Genomic DNA, 17,341 nt, shown 5'->3' on the forward strand with positions numbered 1-17,341 from the left:
GCTGCCCACAAAAATAACAATGATGTAGGAATTTCTCAAAATGTACAAAAACTATTCTTGAGAAAATGCTTGAGAACCAGTTTATAAGAAACATGCACACAGAATTTAAAATTTAGCCTCATTTGTAATTATTTATATAACAAAAAGTCTTATTCATCCAACTTGGCCTCAAATGACATTTAACTATTTTCAAAATGTAACAACTACTATAAGGTTGTTTTGTGAAATCCTTCTAATTTTGTGTAAGTTTAATATACACTTCTGCATTAAAATTTGGGAGGGTGTTATTTTGAATTTAAATAGCTTTGAAATTTAGTAGAATTGATTTTTTTATTGACAATTGTTTATCAAAGAACATTTTGATCCACTCTTTCTAGCAGCCATAAAAAGTAGTTTCTTTTTCTACAGTAAAAAAAGTATTAAAGTTAAATATATTAAATCTCTATTAACAGAAAATATGACCATTGATTGCTTTTTCACAACTTAGCCAGCAGGATTGTATTGATGTTTCTTATATTTATTCATTTTGAGTGAAGTTCTCTCAGATATTCTCCAATAACATATTTTTATTAAAAACATATATTTGTCTACCAAATTGTACTATAGCCAAGTGAGGCATAATTGGGATATACTTTGAATTCTATTTCCAAAGATTCTTAATTAATATGTTATTCAAAATATTTTCATTAAAAGTAGTGATATTTTGCTTGAGACAGTCAACTTTGTGGCCCTGTTTTTTTGTTTTGTTTTGTTTTGTTTTTTAAAAAGACCTATTATAACTGACTTTTAAAATAAAATAGCTTGAGGTAAATACTACATTATCATTAATAACTAAGAATTATGAGCAAGCCTTGTAAGTCCAAGTGCTTATAGGAATACTAGCAGATGCAAAAAAAAAAAAACAACCTGTAATTGGTGTCCCCCCAGCAAAGAGAGCATCTCTGATGGAATTACAAACAATTTCTCATCAGAAATATTAAATCAGTCTAATCTACTACTCTTTTTCAAAATAGGACTAAGTTCTAAAAAATATCTAAAGATAGAATGTGTTAGTTGCACTCTCAATAGAGTTAGAAACTTAACGCTTTCAAAGGAAGAATAATTTAAAACGGTTTATGAAACTTTTTGTGATGCTTACTCTAATTGGATTGGATTTCAAAAAGTTCATGGGCAAGTTACTATATTTTAGTAAGGATCAAATTAACCATCTTCCATCAATGATTCATGTTCAGCCTAAATGCTCATATACTTTGTTAATCTGCCCAGCCATTTGGTGGAATAAATCTTCTGAGAGATACAAAAGCTTTGCTTTCTTTTCTTTTTTTTAATTTAATTTAATTTTATTATTATTATTTTTTTGTCATTAAACAAAACCACCTATAGATTGAAGATATTCTTGGAAAGTAAATCTCAGATTATCTAGTTGGAGACTGAGGTCTGAATAGCATTCAAATCTGAAGAAAAGAGGAACTGTATACCATGTAAGCCAAAGTGGCTTCTGGATATATAAAAGTACAGCTTCTTTAAAGACCTGGGAATATTTCTCACTAGATTATTATCATATGATTGATTTAACATTTTTAAGAGTTTGTGAAATCTACTTGGTGTTTTAATCCTAATATCTTTGAAGGTTTAAATGTCTGTCCCTCCCACACAGAGGAAAATGAATTTTTGCAAACCATTACAAGACTGTTCCAAATCCATTCATTAAGGCTCAGTGGTCGAAGAATCCATACTTTCCCTTCATTTATTTAATCAAGGGTGTCAGAAAGGTTTTTCCTATTTCCAGTTGGCACCTCCTCCACTGTAATTCACCTCATCTTTCCCAGTCACTCAAAGAATTGGGCTGTTTTGTAATTCCTCTGAGTCACTAACGTCTTTGAAGAGCTAAATCATTTCCAGTTTCCTTTCATTGGTCTTCTTTTTAAAAGATATTTTCCCCCCACTAATTTGGTGAGAATCTAAATATATTTTAGCAAATAATGAAAAAAAAAAAGGTGTTGTAGACAGGGATTGCAAATCATCATCTCTTCCTCAATATTTCACTTTAGCTAGTTGATGTCGCCATTGTGTGATGAGCAGGGAAAGGCTGGGGGATAATCAGGTCCACTTGAGGTCCAATTGAGCAAGTTACTAGCCCGCTGCTTCGAGGTATCTACTTGGCATCTGTGATCATCAAACTCTTCACGGAGCTCTGAGGATGATTAAGTACTCAGCTTAGTGTCTGATACACTATAGCCGTTACTGCTATGGCAGCCATTGTGACTGTACTCTCTAATTGTTAAAAGGCGCCAAGTCTAAAACCAACTCTTCCTCTGTAGAAGAAGGTCCCTTATATCCTTCCCATAGAAGCAGAATTGAGGAAGCTATTCTACCCTAAAGAAAGATTCTTAATTGTCATCATCCCAATTGTCATATACCAGACCCCTTTATTTTTATAATACTCTGAACAAAAGTTTGTCTTAAAATCCTATGGAATACAATTGGATATTTTAGAGACATACTCAGCTATAGACTGAATTAACTGATTCAATAAACCTTAAAGAAAAAAAAAAATCTATATTCTCTCAAATAGTTCATGATAAAAAAATAAAAATAAAACAAGCAATATGCATAATTAAGTATCATTTATTAAGCGTTTTTAACGAGCTATGTGCCTGTTAGACAACTGCCTAAGAAGAACCAATCAGTTTAGAATTGGGTCCTGGCACTTCTCCATTACTAAGGAAGTTGGGAACGCATTCATTCTTTATACTATCTAAATCAAGAGATTTCTCTCTAGTATAGGCCTTATGCTAAGTTAGCAACCAGATTTTGTTAAATTTTTCAGACACACAGAGATCTTAAAATAGTCTTATCCAAAGACATATGTTTAAGCACATTGGAGTTTACCAACTCATGTCTTAAAAAATTAAACTGGCAACTTAAAATAAAATGGTTTGACAGCTGATGAGATATTCCAAATCTTTTAAGTGTTTCTTTTTTGTATAGTCTTCAAAGTGGTTGTTTATTTTCCTTCTACCCAAAATAAATTTTATCCCAGAAGTTTTGTTTGAATAATTAATACTGCAATTTATATATGCTATTTATAAAATTGAACTCCTCTAGAATTTTTCTTTCAAACATGTGTAGCTACCATATTAAAAGTATCTTTAAAATGTAATTTGTAGGATAGTAATGTCATTTGTTGTAAAACTGTAGTGATCCTAGCCTTGATTTTATCCCAAAGAATACTTTCGAGGAAAAGAACAAAGAATTCAAATTATTTTTCAAGAAGAAATTTTATACTATTATTGAAAAATATTAATTACTTGAGAGACAATAAAGATTCATATTATATGATTTCATGGAAATTTCCTATCTTCATCTTTCCTTCCCTGAACTCAAATGCACAGTGAAAATAATAATCCATTTATTGAGAATATCAATATGTACTCTGCAGTTTAATTTTAACTTTTTACCCATTGCTATCAAACTCAGATGATAAAAAGAAAGCTTAATCAATAAGAGACACTTTTAACATTCTCTGAGAGCAGTACACAAATAAAGACTAAAAAATAATGCCCACATCAAAATTATTTTCTCTACAGAGCTCAGTATATTGTTGAACATATTGTAATAAGGTTTGTGGACAGTTGCAAATGCAAAGTAATCTGATTACTTTGTTCCTGCTTTATAATCACCTGTATTTCATCCTCATCTCAAGCTTGTACATGATTATTAGCAGCAGATTAACCCAAAGACCCTGAAGCAAACACATTAAAAGATGATGCTTACAATTACCCCTTCCTATAAAGCTTTAGTTAAAACAAGCTAAAAATGCTTTCCTCCTAAATGTACATAGGGAAAAACAGATAGAATACTGAATATGCTATAAATTTCAGTTTTGGTGCAGAAAATAAATTATAGAACAGAAGTATCAGAAACCTCATATCCCCTGCCAACCAAATGTACTCTTTTGAAAATTATGTGCTTCATCTAGGGGTGATTAAATCTGAAACCAATCCAGTGATTCAACAATGGATGAATGTCTCATGTTAAGGGATGCCTGTGTTTGAATTTGGAGAAAATCTTGCTTTTAAAAATGGTGTTATTTTTAAGTGACTCTTGTCCCTTACTAATAATTCCTATACTGTATTCTATAAACATAATGTTTAAAATGTCAACCATAGGTTTAATTTGACTTGGGGCAAGAATGAATTGTTGAACTAAGGCTTGAATAAACTGATAACTATCTCTTCAAGGCAACCTATAGTAGATGCTAACCAATTATTATAATGAGATTGCAGCATTACCCTACACTTTAAAGGTGGTGTTCTTTGTTATATTAAATGGATCTCAGAAAAGCTTCCATGATTTAAAATATTCCAAATGCTAATGCTTTCCAAAATAGATGAATTTCTGATGATTATAGTTTTAATTTTCTCACCCAATTCAGAAATAAAATCCTGTGAATTAAACATTATAGGATAAGTTCTATTGTATAAGCCAGCAATTTTCTACCTTTTTCATCTCATTGTACACATACACTAATTACTAAAATTCTGTGACACATCAATCAATACATTTTTGGCCCATATAAAAAAAGAAAAAGGTATCATTTTGATTCATTCACAATGGATGGCTATTGTTGTGTTGGCTATTATTATACAATATTTGACAATCTAAGGGAAAAGAGGTCAGTGCCCCTGACTACATAGTCAGATGATATTGCATGTTTTAAAAATTATTATGGCATGCCAGTTGAAAATTGCTGGTATAAACAGATAGGTAAAAAGGTCTAAATTACCAGTTTTATTTTTTTTAAACTATAACTATGAAAAGAGCAACACAATATTATTCAAGAAATATTCATGGAAATAAGCTCTCTTGTTATAAGACTTTTGCTGTTTAAAAATTCTTACAAAGTAAAGTTTCTTATTGAGGAGCACATACTATGGAAAAGCCAGAAAAAATATGTGGAGTTATACAAAGGCTCTAAAGCAAAAACAAACATCAAATCATATCATGAGATCTTTGAGCAATTCATGATCCAAAAATATTTATGGTCCAAAAATAATTTACTTAGCCAAGAAATAATTACCCACATTATTGCTTGTATAATAACCAATCCTCTCTAGAATAATATTTTAAATTAGGCATTATGAAATTTACATTCTGGTATACTAACAACAAAAATAATAAATTTCCTAAAAATTATGTTTTATTCAAAATTGAAACACAAAAATTCTTCCATATGAAGTTGTATTAGATTAAACATATAGTGATACCACCATACACATTGATGAAATAGGTCTGTGATAAAATTAGAAATTAAGTCAATGGTTCTTCACTTTTAATGATTAATCCTATATAATAAAAGCCTAATATGCTGTGTCCAGTCTTCCAGTCATCCATTCAAACCAATCAAAGCATAATATTCTAATGATATGCTAAGGTTGCTCAACCACTCACTATGACATGAACTGACTACCAAGGGGCAGATGCTCCAACTGGTAGCTTGCTGCTGGGGTCCAGCTGATCAGGACTGAGCAAGATGGGCCAGACATGCCGTGAAGCCCTCCCATGGTCCCTCCCCATCTGGACAACCTCTCGCATCTCTCCCTGGCCCTGATCATGTACCAGTGGGGTCCCTCAGCCTGGCCTGCACCCTCTCGCAATCTGGTACCCCTTGAGGGATGTTAGAGAGCTGGTTTCAGCCTAAACCCAGAGATTGAGCCGAGGGACCCCACTGGTGCATAAATTTGTGCACTGGGCCTTTAGTATTATAAATTGTAATCTCTAAAATCCATTTAATTGGAAGCAAAGAGAGCTGGTAGACAGAAATTTTGGAACTAATAATGCCATCCAACTTTATCTTACAAAAATTTTTCAAGAAGAATTAACTATTGTTTTTCTAAATAAAGCATTCATATAATAGAAGCACTCAGCTCCAGGAAAATATGACAGGTTAGGTGATAAAAAGACACCATGACCCATCAGGTCTCAAATTCTCCCTGCCTGGCTGCTTCAGGGGAAGAGTTTCTCCCATTTCTGCGAAGGCAGGTACTAATGACCAGATTTCAGAAATGTCCATCTGAAATGGGCAGAGGGTCTGTGCTGAGAAATACTGCTATTATGATTCAACATAACAATAGGCCATTGGAATAATGGGCAATCATCAAAATAACATATGAAATGAACAATTTCATAGATTTCATAATTGATTCCACTTTGATTCTGATATGTTCCTCTATTTGGCCTTTATTTGAGCATCTATAATGTGCTTATTGAACAAGAGGCTGTAATTTAAGTTACCTGCTGAAGTAGAATCCTATAATTTATATTTAATGACTGAATGGCAAAGCAAAAGTGTCCTCAAGTCACGCAAAAGCATGAGTCACTGGAAGTGATCTCAATCTTCCCTCTCATTTATGGAGGTAGGATCAGTAGCCAGCAGGAATGTATAAAGAGGTTTAGCCCATGATAGGATCTAAGGAGCTAATCTAGATACTCAGCTAACACATATCTACACTGTGCAAGCCACTTTAAGTCACCAAGTTTTGACCAAGCTGGCCAGTTTTACATGTAACCCTATTTTGCCTCTACTCTTTTGATCACTGCAAATAGAGGTGGAAGCTCTTGAATATCACAACAATCTAAAATTCCAAAGGACAGGATCCTTCCAATTTAAATTAAGTTTCCCAGGGCTACTTGACATTGGACTGGACACTCTAAGCTCATATCTAGCCTCTAATGATAAAGTAATGATGTCTACAATTTTATTCACCAAGATGTTTTCTTCACATCATCCTAAACTGAGAGTATAACTTTATTTTAGAAAAGACAGATCTTTAAAACAGAAATTTTAGAAAACATAAGTGACACTGTAAACATAAAATTTACTCTGCTTTTTAGCCAACACTGACCTTCTGTTCCAAAAGCAATGTGTTGGTAGGGATTGCTGCAAAAGCCTTGTAGCTTGAACTGGTCTTGTATTGCTAGAATGGGTAACCAGAAAGCAAGAGTGGAGATGAAAAGAGGGAAGAACATGACATAATTTTAGAGTAGTTCTACCAGGTTAAATGACAAGTTCTCAAAGAAAACAGTTATTATGCTTGACCAACGTGATCTTGACAGAAAAAAAAATTAGCTCTCCATGTTAATATTTCATTTGAATGAGAAGCAATGAACTATCAGAGCAGTAAAATATCAGTCTAGGGATTATAGACAATTTTATGATATAGAGCTTCAGAATTCAAACATATCACTCTCTAGAAAGTTATATATAAATTTCTCATTAGTAGCATTTCCTCATAGGAGTGCTATTCTTTCAATGTGATGGCTGCTTTTTATTTATTTTTTGTTGTTGTTTTGATTCTCAAAGAAAAGTATTTTTCATAGTGCCATATTAACAAATATTATGCCAATAAATTATAGTGAACTAATGATATATTATCTTATATCATTTATAAAAACAAAAATCAGAATATATAAAATTTACTAGCAGTTTAATAAGCAGCATATTTTGAATAGAAGTAGTTTAATCAATTTAACTCTAAAATGGAAAAACTAGAAAGCTCTTGATCTTAAATTTATTTTTTAGACCTTATCATCTCCTGTATTTTCTAACATAGTAATGTTAATGAATCAAATGATAAAATGTCCTGAGTTTTAAGTACAACTCAGTATAAGTTTTGTTTTGTGTAGTGTTGGGAGGAGAAGGCTGAACATGAGGAAGTTGTAGGAATCAAGATAATATTCATAATCAAAAGCCCAGCTTTGATACCACTCTGGATTCCAAGCTGCTTAATTAAGTTCAAGGCTCCTATCATTTCAGAAGCCCCTGTCTCAGGCAGCTTACCCAGAGACTCGGAGGCAAGGGGAAATCTGCACACAGCTCCACGTTGTCTCAGTCCACTAAAAAGCATACTAAACCATCTACATAAGAAGACAGGGCAATCAAGTAAAATAAATCCTTGAGTTTTATGGATATAATTGAAATAACCTTCATTAAACTGGAGCAATGAAGGTAAGAGAAATCAAAATTCCAGACCTAAAAGAAGTCTCAGGCCCCTTTTAAGCCCCAAGTCTCTATATTCACTCTGAACTGCTATGGCCTCCAGACAATAATTTATTTGGATGAAAAAAAACAAAATGAAATGTCATCTCTTCATGGGGAATAACAACTGACTTTTATTACTGGGAAAGTTTATATATATTGCATCACTTAATGTCCCACAAGACTATAACTAAAGAGTCATTAGGAAAAGGAGACATGGTGAGGTCAGGTGTAGTCTAGTCTAAGACTAATTAGCCCATAAAAAATAAGAAACAGGTTTGACATCCAGGCTTGCTTGGATCCAATAGCCATCCTTTTTCTATAATATAACGCATTCTCCAAAAAAATATCTGAAGACAAATATTATAAAATAAAATATACATTAATACTCCATCATGATTTTATTCTTTTTAATTATAATAATAGCTGGAATGATAATAATAGCTAGCAATCACTATGAGCCAGGTATAATTCTAAAAGCTTTTTGTGTATTACCTCATTTTATTACTACAGAAAACCTACTAAGCAGATACTATATTACAATATATCCATTTGATATATGGAAACTAAAGTGCAGGAATGCTAAATAACTTATGTAAGGTAACTAGCTAGTAAGTCACAGCTGGGATCTGGGTGCAGACACTCCAGCTCAACAACAGTGCACTTATCTACCATATTCCCTTGCCTATCATTTCAGGAAGCATAATCATTTATAACATTTGTCCTCCTGTCTTCTACTGCCCCAAAGATTATAGCAGGAGAAACCTGTACAGAGATGTATCTTGTTAATGCACATATTATGCAATAGAATCTTGGATTCAAAAGTGATGTTGAAGGCCATCTGGTTTAACGCCCCTATCAAGACATAAATCTCTCTGATCCTCTATTCTGCCACCACATGAAGAATTACCTACCTCCTAAGCAACACATTTAGCATAATTGTTAGAATTGGTGCAAAATTCTTCATTATATTGAGCCAAAATACAGTACAACCATTCCATTGTTCCTATTTCTCTCCCCTTCGAATCATGTGCCTTCTAAGAGCTCTCTTAGACATGATAGTTATACTGCTATTCCTATCAACTCCTCTTTACCAATCCTTAACTGATGAATTTCACTGTTCTCATCATTTTGCTCTGTTGATATTTCTTTAAATTTTTAAAAGCCATGTGTCTAACTAGATTTTTTTTAACACGAAGTAGAATATAATTATCACCTCTATGATTTGACAATAAATTCAACTAATACAATGAAGATTATAATTAAAATTGTCTCCTCCTTTTTTGTGGTGAGTTTAGAAAGTACAGAAGAGTGAAGTTGGAGTTAGTTCATATTGTTGGATCATAAGAAGCATGAGGTGGAGAAGGCCATATGAGGACACAGGCAGAGATGGGAGTTATGCAGCCAGCAGCCAAAGAGAGCAGGAGCCCCAGAAGCTGGGAGAGACAAGGACGGGAGACAATGACAAGAGAGTGCAGCCCTGCTGACACCCTGACTTTGGATTTCTGGCTCCCAGAACTTCATAGTGGCCTAAAATCTCTAATCCTTTTTTTTTTTTTTTTAAACATTTGTTGAAATCAAACTCCATTCTGTAGGTATGCTTTTTCTCTAGATCCAAAAATAGTACTTTAGGCATTATGTCTATCCAATTTCATCTGACTAGATTTGGGTTGTCACTATAAACTATGAAGATAAAAATTTTTATATTATTTCATGGACTGTTTGTTAGGCATGTCATTTGTATTTTCATTCAAGTCATATATGAATAATAAAGAGCTCTTGCCTACTGGGTTCTGCCATCCATCAATCCTATAAATACATTTGGATATCGCAGTTCAATTCATGAATTCATTCAACAAAATACTACTGTGTATTTTGTGATATGCATTGCTCTAAGTACAGTGAACAAGACTTTACTCTCTAGAGCCTGCATCCTTGTGAATAGAGACAAACTTTAAACAAATAAGAAAGCAAAGGACAAGTTTTAGAAAGACAATAATATGTAGAAATGTGAAATAAGTTAATGGATTAGAGAGTGACCTTGAGGATGCTTTGAATTGAGCACTTGGAATAAATGTGAGTTCACAAAAACAAGTTATTACACTCACATATCTCTTTTTGTTCTTGATATAGTGAAAGATATCACAAAAGCTAGAACATGGAGGGCATTCAATAAATAAAGGTCTGTTGCTTGAAAAACCTGTCTCACTTCCCGTTATAACTGTTGTTGTAAACATTCATAAACTAAGAATATAGGTTATAATTTTCAGAAATTATCTTCCATTTTTCTGGAAAAATGGAACATATGGCTCGTCTTTTTTCCCTGGTAAATCTCTTATTTCCCATTAGTTACAACAGTTTTGCAATAGAAGTAGAAATGTCATCTGTTTTCAGACACAATTTATCTAGACCAGGAAATATGAACTTACTCAGAACTAGGCAATCTTTCTAGTTCCTCATCTATCTTAGGCTTTATGCATTTCTAAGACATATATAGCTTTTTCTTTTCAGTCTGAAAATCATTCTTGTTGCCATAAGAGATATGTTTTAGGTTCACTATATTTCCTCTGGGTTCTTTTAACAACATTCTAATTTGGAACATATTTCTTTCTCAGCATTCTAAGGATTCCAGGTATTAAACCAGATTCATTTCTTTCCCTTCCTTTGTTTAAAATTAGAAATCACTCTAGTCAAGGTAATTATAACTTGAATAATAGACTGTCATATTGCAGGTTGGAATCACCTTCAGTGAATCACAGAAGGTAGACCTGACCAGCCTGACCTTGAATTTAGCAAAATAATTAATGATACTTAATTGTATCCTTCCAATTTTTAATCTATGCTTTTAGTCTATATCCAATAACTATGTCTTAAATATCCACTACATGACAGTTACACTGCAAAGTTTACATTTAGAAAAAGAAATGGAGTTTTAAGATATAAGTTTATCAGAATTAATCCTATTTATAGACAATCCTGGAAATTATAATATAAATCTTGGATGTGAGGATGGGGATAGCAAGAGCATATCCTTCTCTTTCAGAAAATATTCCCCACCCATCTCCTATTCCCTGTGCCTAAATTTCCACACCAGACTTTAGTTATAAAGACCCAGAAGTTCTCAAAGTGAAATATATTAGTTGCCTAAAGAATCAGGGATTTGAACTCATGATTACACTTTACGTAAAGCAGAACCTCAGATTACATAAATGACAAATGAGAACTCTAGTGAAGAGACTGCCTTTCATTATGGCCAACTTCTCTTGCCAGAAGCATCGATGAGCAAAGATGAGAGCATCACTCTACACATATACTTCCAGCTCTTCAGTGACATGCCTGCACTGAGTCACTCTCCTTCAGATGAAAGCTCAACTGAGATCCTGATACAATTCACAGAAGAAGTTGCCAGACATCTCCCTTACATCTGGATCACTGGCAGAGCACAAGCTCTATAATGATTTTATAACGGAAGTGGAGGAGTAGGAGAGGGAGAGATGACAGTAGTAGCTACTAAGAAAATTTCCTAGACTTTTTCCCCAGGGGCCCTCTCCATGGCTGATTTATCCTTTTGTGCTTCTAGCACTCTAAATGTATAATACTTATTTCATTGTATTGTAATATTTTTGCCATCCCTGTAACATCTTTTAGGGGAGAATTTCATATTATTTCCAACATCTAATATCATCCTGGCAAGAACAGATACTCAGCAAATATTTGACTAAAATTAAAGTTTTTAATTGAAAATTATGCTGATTCAGAGGATATAAAAACCCAAAATTAAAGTTCCTCTTCTTCAGGCCAACTCTTAGATGTTGGAAACTCTCTTTCCCTATTCAAGCATGCCCTGGAGACATTTCCAATACGTTAAGTTCCTAAAGTCATCTTCCTTCAATGATCTGAACTTTCAGGTTTAAACTCATGACCTTGAATCTCTGTTGTTGATTTTTAAGTAAATTGCGCTGCTATAAACAGAGGGGTGCATAAATCTTTTCTGATTGGTGTTTCTAGTTTCTTGGGATATATTCCTAAGTATGTTCTTTGAGTTAAACTGCACAAGCTTCTCTCAATTAAAATGCAAATATTCCCCAAGGGGTAAAAAATTTAAAAGAAGGTCAATCCCTGACATTGTAAATCGTTGCTAAAATGAATCCAGAAAACCTAGCTGGAGAAAAAAAAAAAAAGAAAAAAAAATTGAGACACAGCATTGGTTAGTAAAGAGGTGGACGTGACAGATAGCAGGGATGGGAGAATCATAAATCTAGAATCCCCTGAAAGGTGCCAAGAACTTTTGTGGAGGAGGAGGTAGAGTAAAAGACAAAAAGGAAACATGAAGGTACGTATGTACAGCTTAGCTGTTTTAGTCTTTCACATATGGCTAGCTTTAAGGATTGCCGAATTTTTTTCTACCTACAAAATATATACAGAAATGCTATCTTTGTCTTCACTCTGTAACCTCCCAGAGCCACCATCACGTGCTTAGATTGTTGCAATAGCCTCTTTTTGTTGTTGTTGTTAAGCCACTTAGCAATACTGGCCAGGGCTGCAATAGTCTCTTAAAGTCTCCTTACTTCCTCTCATACTCTCTTAGAGTCTGTTCTTCACACACAGCCAGATAGATAAGATTGTCTGTTATCTATTCAACCTTCCTTCACACACACCAATTGCTTCCTGTTTTACTCAAATTAAAAATCAAAGACTTAGAAGTGGCCTGCAAGATCTCACAGGCCTACAATAGCTCACAGTTACATCTTCTGACAACCTCAAGTTCCCTCACTCACTCCACTCTGGCCGCTCTGGCTTCCCTGTTCTTTGTATCTACCAAACACTCTGGCCTCAGGGGTTTTTCCTGACTGTACTCTCTGATGAGCAACACCTCCTTGCATGGCACATTCTGAAAGAAACCTACTGTGACTACCCAATATTAATTTGTGACACCATCTCTTACCCTGCTATACTTTTTCATTACCACATATGTCCTTCTAACACAAAAGAAAATGTATTTATTTGGGAAGGGGGATTACTGATTATTTCTGTGCCTCAACAGAATATAAACTTTCTATGAGCAGGAATTTTTGCCATTTTATTTGTGGCAATATTTCCTTACAACTTTGAAAAGTGCCTTATACATATCTGGGCACATAATAAGCCCTCAGTACATATTTATGGAATGAATGAATGGTTTGTTTGAATCCTCATTAAGCATTCTAGCTCTTGGAGGTATATTTCATATTGCTCATTTCCCAGATTATATACAGATTAGCAGAAATGGAGAAAGTTACATAAAGTCTGTTGCCACCAAGTTTCCAGTATGACATATTTGGAAATATTTAGATGCCTAAAAGAAAGATAGTTTATTTTTTTAAAATCACACCAGCTACAAGTTCATAAAATATTAAAAAGCTCCCAACTAATTCCTTAAATATGTTGTTTCCAAATAACTTTTAAGGACAACACAAGCACACCATCATCATGGGTGAGTGAATGTAACTTCATGACTCACTAGGAGAAATTTTAAACTGTTTCATAAATAAATGAAAAATGTATTAGAACCTGAATATAACTCCATGGATTAATTTTGTGATATTTAGGCTTTCCCAAGGGGTTAAAAATATCTCAGACAACATAGATGTTGATCGAAGAGTAGCCTGAACAACATCCTGGGAAATGCCCATCTATTTACAGCCCTGAACATATTGTGAAATGTTATTCTGAACTATACCTGATATAAAAATATGTCAACTGTATCAAACTAATGCATACAGATTCAGAACCTTAAGATTCAAACTATGGAAAAGAAAGATTACACATACTTTGTACCTGAATTTAGCTCAGCATGTTCTACTGTTCCATTTTATTTTCATATCAAAGGCCAGCAGGGCCCAGACTTTGAACTAATGTCATTCAAATATTCATGTTTTAATAGGATGGCCATTTGTATTCCAGGAACTCTTTCCTTTTAGGAGCTGGCACTGAGTGGAGCTGATATATATCTGAAGCTCTTTAATTTCAAAGATAGGTCTGTGCTAAGATTAGCAGCACAGAAAAAGAAGCAAGACAAGAAACAATCCATAAAGGCATATAAATTCTTTGATATCCCAAAGCTTTTGTCTATTTTCTCCTATCAACCTATGAAATAATCTTACCAATTTAATAAAGGCTAGTCAAACATCAAAAGAAACTGGGATAAGATTTACCTATTCCAGAATCCATTTTAATGAATTTTTATATTCAGGTTACAATTTCTTCAAAAATAATTTGCAAATATATATATATATATATATATAAATGCAGGCTGATTTTTTTACCTGGAGAGATAATAGCAAGAAGCAAGGAAGTAATAAATAGACAAAGAACAGCATATCTCAGAGAGTGACTCCTTTTGCAGAAGTTATCATAAGTTTTTACCCATTAAAAGAAATATTTTTCTTTTCAAAGGATCAGGTAAAAATAGATAAATTATAATTTCTTAATACTTTTTACATTTTAATCACATCAAATTTATCATACATTTCTAGAAGCTTAGTTCTAAAAACTAAAAACTTGGAAATAAAGAAAATAAAATAGAGGGCAAATGCTGAAAGTTCTTTAATATTGGGAGCAGTAAATGAGCTGTGGAAAAACAGGTCTTTAACAAACTTGACTTTAGGACAAAAAGAGGACTTGGCTTTAGCAAAAGCCCCGCTGGGCCAAGCCTCTTCCAGCTCTCTCCAAAAACAGGACAAAACATGAATGAAACAAACAGAAACACTTGGAAGAAGCCTCCAGAGTACAGTCATTTCCCACAAAGGTGAGGAATGACTTAGGTGCATGGCCACAGGGTTCAGGAAATAATTAATACATTAAGGAAATGATAATGTTTACATCACCAGGTATTTGTAATATAGCACAAATAAATTTCATAATTGCATATGCATTAAGAAGATAATCACTAGGTCATTTTACCTCAAATAAATAAGATTTTCAATTTAGAACTATAAAAATGTTAGATTTTTCTTTATCCCATTTCCTTTGAAAGCTTAAAATGCAAGAAATTAATAATCTCTAATAATACATTTTAAATGCCTCAAATATTATATAAATTGATAATTCTTATCCTTATTCTATAACAATGATTTTCTTCATGAGAATTATTAAATAAAGCCAAAATAATACTTGATATATATATTTTTTGTTTGTTTTACAGCTACAAAACATAATAAACTGTTCACTGAACTTCAGTTTCTTGGTGTATAAAAATGGAGAAAATAATATAACCAATCTCATATGGTCATAAAATTAATTGACATTGTTCCTTTTAATTAATTTTTAACTATTTTGAATAACTACTAAGATATTTCTTGATTCACAGAAAGCATTTGATATCTGTTACTATAATCATCATTATTATTATTATTATCACTATCCAATGATAAGCCAATCTTCTTATGTCTCCACTTACATTTCCCTGGTTATTTACCCTTTCTGAAATATCAACTCCTTTCTCTTCACTAAGATAAATACTATTTCAACCAGCCTCTCATGATATTTCTATTGATATTATATCAAATTTAGTGTACAATTATATGTACTATGTGAATGTTTCCTTATACTTGTTTTCTAGCATTATTATCGATTTTCCACATTACCTATATATGTATTTTTTTAAATAAAATAATTGCCCTGGCTGGTTTGACCCAGTGGGCCTGCGGACTGAACGGTCCCAGGCTTGATTCTGGCCAAGGTCACAAGCCCAGGTTGCAGGTTTGATCCCCAGTAGGGGACATACAGGAGATGGCTGATCAATGATTCTCTCTTATCCTTGATGTTTCTATCTCTCTCCCTCTCCCTTCTTCTCTGAAATCAATAAAGATATATATATTTTTAATTTAAGACAAAAAAAATGCTCTCTTACTTTCCTTAAATACACACAGAAGCACAATTATACACATCTCAAAAAATCTAGTATAGAGGTAGGATTACAGTGGATGTTTAATGCATGCATGCTTTTTATGTTGAACTACATCATTAATAAGAGCATGTGAGTTGTTTTATCTTTCCTATCTTAAGTTCATCCTTCAAACAGAGTTGGACACAGTCTCCATGGAAATTGGAAGCAGTAAAACTGTGTTACTTCAATTCACTGAACTGAAAATTTGAATTCCCTCTTAATACAAGCACTTTCATAATTTTATTTTATTTATGTAGCAATGACCAAGCTCTGGGTGTATAATATGTACATTCTAAATTTTTTGAGAATATCTGGGAAGCTGGCATGTTCTATAGCCGTGTTGCCTTCTTCCAAAAGAAATAAGCTCTATGGATCATTACTTCAAATATTTCCAGTCTCATCTATATATAAAAATAGCCCATGGCTGTAACATCATAGCGACCAAACAACTGGGCACCATGAAGTACATGGAGCACCTCTCGGTCCCTCCCCAATGGACCACAGGCTCCAAGCACAGCAAGGCCCATGACTGGCAGGTAGATGAGGCAGCAGGTTGGTGGGCACAGCTAGGTACATGTGGGTAAGTGAGGCTGCGAGTGCGGCAAGACAGCAGGCAGGTGGGTGGGGCTGCAAGCACAGTGGACTGCACATGGGTGGGAGGGGCTATGAGCACAGGGAGGAGAGCACAAGGAGAAGGGTGCAGGTGGGTGAGGCCATACAATTTCTCACACTGGGCTTCTAGCATTAAAATTAATGCCAGTTTTACATCTCTGCTCAGTGAGTTGTTTTGGAGTACTCAGAAGTCAATATTTCTACTTTATTAAATCTATTTTCTTATACCCAGCCTGTCTATTTTCTCAGTATTTCAAATTACTAAGTTTTTCATGTTTATTATAAATCAAGTCATTTTCACATATAAAGGAAATTTCTATTTCCTTTTGCCCTATGTGGATATAGCTAAATGCATATTGATTTAGCTTGAGGTCTGAAGAGCAATAATGAAATCAACCTGGTAGAAGTGGAAAAATTAATACTTATAAGTGAATGATGGCAAGGGAAATAGAAAGTTTTTAAATTGTTTTGGCCTAGAATATGGGCTTAGATCTAAGATAATGTTTCTTTATATACTAATCTTACCTATAATTCTATCAGTACAGAATATTTTTATGGATAATTGATTCCATCTTATTAAATAATAAGACATGTATCATATCACCAAATCTCTACTAGCTGCTTTAAATTCCAGCTTTTGAATCAATGATATAACTCATTTTATGCCTGAAACAATAAAAATATAAGAATTTATCATAACAGTAGGATATACAAAGTCAGTATTTCACAGAAACATGCACAACTTTAGGCAGATTATAATT

At 33.5% G+C, this 17,341-nt stretch overlaps 1 protein-coding gene across 6 annotated transcripts in view; it reads right to left on the reverse strand.

Moving 5' to 3' along the window:
- Positions 1-17,341, reverse strand: part of LOC118706153 (muscular LMNA interacting protein) — a 241,572-nt gene that overhangs the window by 98,986 nt on the left and 125,245 nt on the right. For all 6 annotated transcript variants that reach the window (XM_045572971.1, XM_045572969.1, XM_045572966.1 and 3 more), the window contains exon 4: positions 6,909-6,980. In XM_045572971.1, coding sequence (XP_045428927.1) covers positions 6,909-6,980 — 72 coding nt within the window. The remainder of the gene's footprint in view (positions 1-6,908; positions 6,981-17,341) is intronic.

The sequence above is a fragment of the Pipistrellus kuhlii genome, unplaced genomic scaffold, assembly GCF_014108245.1.
Source record: "Pipistrellus kuhlii isolate mPipKuh1 unplaced genomic scaffold, mPipKuh1.p scaffold_m20_p_5, whole genome shotgun sequence".
NCBI classification, from domain to species: domain Eukaryota; kingdom Metazoa; phylum Chordata; class Mammalia; order Chiroptera; family Vespertilionidae; genus Pipistrellus; species Pipistrellus kuhlii.